Here is a 2,500-nt window from a genome sequence, read left to right on the forward strand (position 1 = left end):
TGGAGGCTCCTAATGCAGATGTTGGTTATGCTTGTTTAATGCACTGTGTGTGTGTGTGTGTGTGTGTGTGTGTGTGTGTGTGTGTGTGTGTGTGTGTATGTGTGTATTCACTTGGTCTTTTGGATCACGTGTTCGACTCGTGATCGACAGCTATTTCCCTCCTGGAAGAGAGCTCAGAGCTCGTAGGTCCGATCTATGGGTAATGCTATGACCTTGCACACACACACACACCCAACTCCCCGCCCACGAGAGTCAGAGTAACGACCCGAAGCGCAGCGGTACCGAAATAATTTCGGCCCTGGGCAGGATTCGAACCAAGAACTGCGGGCCATTATGGTGGCAGTTCAGCGCTCTACCAACTACGCCACCGAGTGTGTGTGTGTGTGTGTGTGTGTGTGTGTGTGTGTGTGTGTGTGTGTGTGTGTGTGTGTGTGTGTGTGTGTGTGTGTGTGTGTGTGTGTGTGTGTGTGTGTGTGTGTGTGTGAGTGAGTGATTCACCATGGTCTTGGATCACGTTTTAGACTCGTAATCGACATCTATTTCCCTCCCAGAGTAGCACAAACGCCTCACCGTTACCTTCATCGACCTCGCTAAAGCATATGACTTGTGACATGCTATGGGGAGTGCTCTAGACGATTGAGAGTCACTCAAGGTTCATTCATTTTCTTAAAGAGTTTCATGATGGAATGTCAGCAGGAGAGATTTCCAGACCTGGAGACATCTGGAACCTTTCTTCTTTGTAGTCGAAGTCAAACAAAAGTGTGTTCTTGTGCCCGTTCTCTGACGGAGGTATTCTTAAAAAAAAATAATAATAATAATGATAATAATAATAATAATAATAATAATAATAATAATAATAATAATAATAATAATAATGACGACGACGACGACGACGACGACGACGACGACGACGACGACGACGACGACGACGACGACGACGACGACAACAACAACAACAACAACAACAACAACAACAACAACAACAACAACAACAACAACAACAACAACAACAACAACAACAACAACAACAACAACAACAACAACAACAACAACAACAACAACATACTTATATAAATCCTTGGAACAGAAAGATTTATGTAAGGATTTTTTTTAAGAATACCACCGTAAGATTCTTACGGTAGTATTCTTAAAATAGAATCTTTCCTTGTATAGATATTTCCCTTCCAAGGATTTATATAAGATTTATATAAGATTTTTTTTAAGAATACCACCGTAATATTTTCATGGTGATGTTAGATTTTCTGCACGTCTTTGTATGACTTTTTTCAATGTTACTAACATTTTCTCTTTTCTTCTTTTCAGTAAATGGAGCAACATTCATGGACTAAGAGAAAACTTCAGATCCAAGACTTGGAGGTCGACGCAAAACATCTTCGTTTAAAATGGAAAAAAATATTCAAATGTGAAAGAAGATATGAGAAGCGCTACATTTTTTGTGAAAGCTCAAGCTTTGTATAATGTCTACTTCATATGAATACCCATCAATATGTGCACTCTGACAAAGGAGGCTAAACAAGGAATGAAGACAAATTGAATTCTTTCGGCTTTTGGTTGTGATTTCTACACAAATTGTACAAATTGGCACAAACAGCAGAGGTAAAATTCTCTCTCTCTTCGGGAAAAAAAAATTCTGGTGCTTTTTTTTAATGAGGTATCTGATTATTTTTTCTTTTTGATAATCATGTTGATAGAAAAGACATCATCTGGTAGTGACAGTTCTGATTGTCAAAGTTGTAGTCTGCCCCAAATAACGCAAGATCACTCAGACAAATCCCACCTTCTAGCCAAGACCCTCAACACAGCGTCGAACAAAAGATCTAACATCCACAAATTTACCAATAGCTTCTGCAACCGCGACATAACTAAAATGATGAACAACATAAACTTCAAAGCAGGAGCCTATGCCGAACACAGTCACAAGAAAATGCACCTTAAACGAATATCTATAAACATCTGTGATATTAACAACAATATTAGCGTTCATTTGAATAACAAAAACAACAAGAACAGGCACAGGAGATCAAAGACGAACATTGTCGGGAGAATGAACTCATTATCCGGAATCTGCATGAATAGCGACATTCATTTATGCGGGAAAACGAACGAGGAAGGAAATGTGAAAAACTATTCAGCTCTTCCCGGGCCCTTGAGTGATAACGAGGCCGCGTTTGCGGAGGAAGTCGCTTCTGCTGACGATGTCAACACAGGAACCAGAACATTCGAGGCGTCGATAGTGTCACCAGAGGAGCATTTTGACCCAGGAAGCAGCGTTCTTTGGGGAGATAAAAACACAGACGAAGAGACGAGAGGAACTACTACAAGTAAGGCTTTGACTGAAGCGAGGTGGAAGAGAGAACGAGGAACGGAGAGAATAAGAGCAGAGGTAACGAAGACTCATGACAAAGACTCTGAGACCCGAGAGACTGACCCATCAAAGAACAGATTACAAGAAGAAGAAGACTCATTCCTTCTTGGAGTC

At 40.7% G+C, this 2,500-nt stretch overlaps 1 protein-coding gene across 1 annotated transcript in view; it reads left to right on the top strand.

Annotated features, from left to right (window-relative positions):
- The first annotated feature begins 1,326 nt into the window (after positions 1–1,326).
- LOC143017463 (uncharacterized) overlaps positions 1,327–2,500 on the top strand; it is a 101,599-nt gene continuing 100,425 nt past the window's right edge. The window contains exon 1 of the mRNA XM_076172227.1: positions 1,327–2,500. This exon is cut by the window's right edge and continues 253 nt beyond it. Within this exon, the coding sequence (XP_076028342.1) occupies positions 1,703–2,500 (798 nt within the window). The 5' untranslated portion in view covers positions 1,327–1,702.

The sequence above is a fragment of the Oratosquilla oratoria genome, chromosome 32, assembly GCF_046742065.1.
Source record: "Oratosquilla oratoria isolate Oo_2021 chromosome 32, ASM4674206v1, whole genome shotgun sequence".
NCBI classification, from domain to species: domain Eukaryota; kingdom Metazoa; phylum Arthropoda; class Malacostraca; order Stomatopoda; family Squillidae; genus Oratosquilla; species Oratosquilla oratoria.